The sequence below is a fragment of the Aotus nancymaae genome, unplaced genomic scaffold (assembly GCF_030222135.1).
Source record: "Aotus nancymaae isolate 86718 unplaced genomic scaffold, 86718_ANA_hifiasm-v0.15.2.pri h1tg000022l_1, whole genome shotgun sequence".
Classification (NCBI taxonomy): Eukaryota; Metazoa; Chordata; class Mammalia; order Primates; family Aotidae; genus Aotus; species Aotus nancymaae.
This window is the reverse complement of record NW_026988435.1, coordinates 26,219,930-26,221,533: the sequence shown is the minus strand read 5'-3', so window position 1 is coordinate 26,221,533 and position 1,604 is coordinate 26,219,930. Positions and strand designations below refer to the sequence as shown.

General features: G+C 44.7%; 1 protein-coding gene across 1 annotated transcript; it reads right to left on the bottom strand.

Annotated features, from left to right (window-relative positions):
• Window positions 1-543: 543 nt before the first annotated feature.
• Window positions 544-831, bottom strand: LOC110567544 (barrier-to-autointegration factor-like). Its single transcript, XM_064379967.1, has one exon. The coding sequence runs from the start codon at window positions 769-771 to the stop codon at window positions 544-546; it is 228 nt and encodes a 75-aa protein (XP_064236037.1). The 5' UTR covers window positions 772-831.
• Window positions 832-1,604: the final 773 nt, after the last annotated feature.

Genomic DNA, 1,604 nt, shown 5'->3' with positions numbered 1-1,604 from the left:
GCCCAGCTAATTTTTTGTATTTTTAGTAGAGACGGGGTTTCACCATGTTGACCGGGATGGTCTCGATCTCTTGACCTCGTGATCCGCCCGCCTCGGCCTCCCAAAGTGCTGGGATTACAGGCGTGAGCCACCGCGCCCGGCCACATTTTTTTTTTATTTGAAAGCCACTGACTTTATTGATCTAAAAAACTTTACAACGACAGTGACTGTTCTGCCAAAAAAGGAGCCAAACGGTAACAAACGGACTGAAAGTGAGGGTGGGGGTGAGGGATAGGGCCAGGAATCCGTTGAGGAAAGCCAGTAACTGTCACCAGGGAACTGGCAACGGAAAAAGGAAGACGGAGGCATGCCAAGAGCGAGAATCCAAAAAACGTTGAAACGGTTAGGGAAGGAAACTCCCAAAACCCTGGAGTATGTCGGAGGTGGGTAGACAATAGCAATCTTTTCCTTTGTAGCGGACAGGGGAGGAGTCCTGCTCGGTTTCAAACTCTGGACGAGGGCTGGGGATTGAGAGCTTCCCAGAGAGCACCACAAGAAGGCGTCTCACCACTCTCGCAGGCATCCAAAGCAGTCCCGGGACTTCAGCCATTCCCGGAAAAGGTATTCATCTTTCTTTAGCACCAAAAACTGGCCAGGGACAACATAGGCTTTGTCACAGCCCCTTTCTTCCAGCTTCTTGCCCAGGACTTCACCAGTCCCGGCCAGGCTCCCCACTGGCTTTTCCCCCATGGGCTCTGCCACGAAGTCTCGGTGCTTTTGGGAGGTTGTCATCTTGATCAGCCTTAATCGGCAGCTTCAGTTCCCGTAACGGTTCCTCCCGCCACCCGGCCGCTCCCGCCGATATCTCAAGCCACTAGAACTTTGTTCCATAACTTACTTTTATCTTATTTGTTTCTACCCAAAGGAAAGAAAAGGAGGCCTGAAGTTAATTTTAGAGAGAGAGAAAAAAAAATAGAGAGAAAATGCCCAGGAGGCGGAGGTTGCGGTGAGCCGAGATCGCGCCATTGCACTCCAGCCTGGGTAACAAGAGCAAAACTCCGTCTCAAAAAAAAAAAAAAAAAATAGAGAGAAAATGCATTTGCAGTATAAAGAGGAGAAAAAAAAAACAACTATATATATGAAATACACTAGAGCAAGCATTTAAAAACAATTCTAGAGTATGATATCAAATTACCTGTCCAAGAGACAGGAAAATAGTTGTAAATCACTGAGGAATATTTTATACACAGGCATGTGTTTTGATCATTAAAAACGAGTTACAGTATCAGGATATTACATATTTTGTAACTTTGAAAAGGGAATAAGTTACAAAAATGTAGTAAGTATAAAAACAGCAACTGCCATTGATCAAGTGCTTACAATGGCAAAGGTACAGTGCTCAGAACACTTCATGCATTCCCTCCTTCACTTTCCATCACAGCCCTGGGAACTGCACTGTTATCTCTATTTTACAGCTGAGGCATCTGAAGTTTCAATAGATTCAGCAAGTTGACCACATGATAGAAAGTGCCCAAGTTACTCTGATGTGAATTAAATAAATAGTAGGAACAGTTAAGCATGTTGGAAGAGAATGAACTTGAAAATATTTTTTCTGAGGCAAACAA

Coding starts and splice junctions, on each gene's coding strand:
- LOC110567544 (XM_064379967.1), bottom strand. CDS start 771: ATGACAACCTCCCAAAAGCACCGAGACTTCGTGGCAGAGCCCATGGGG.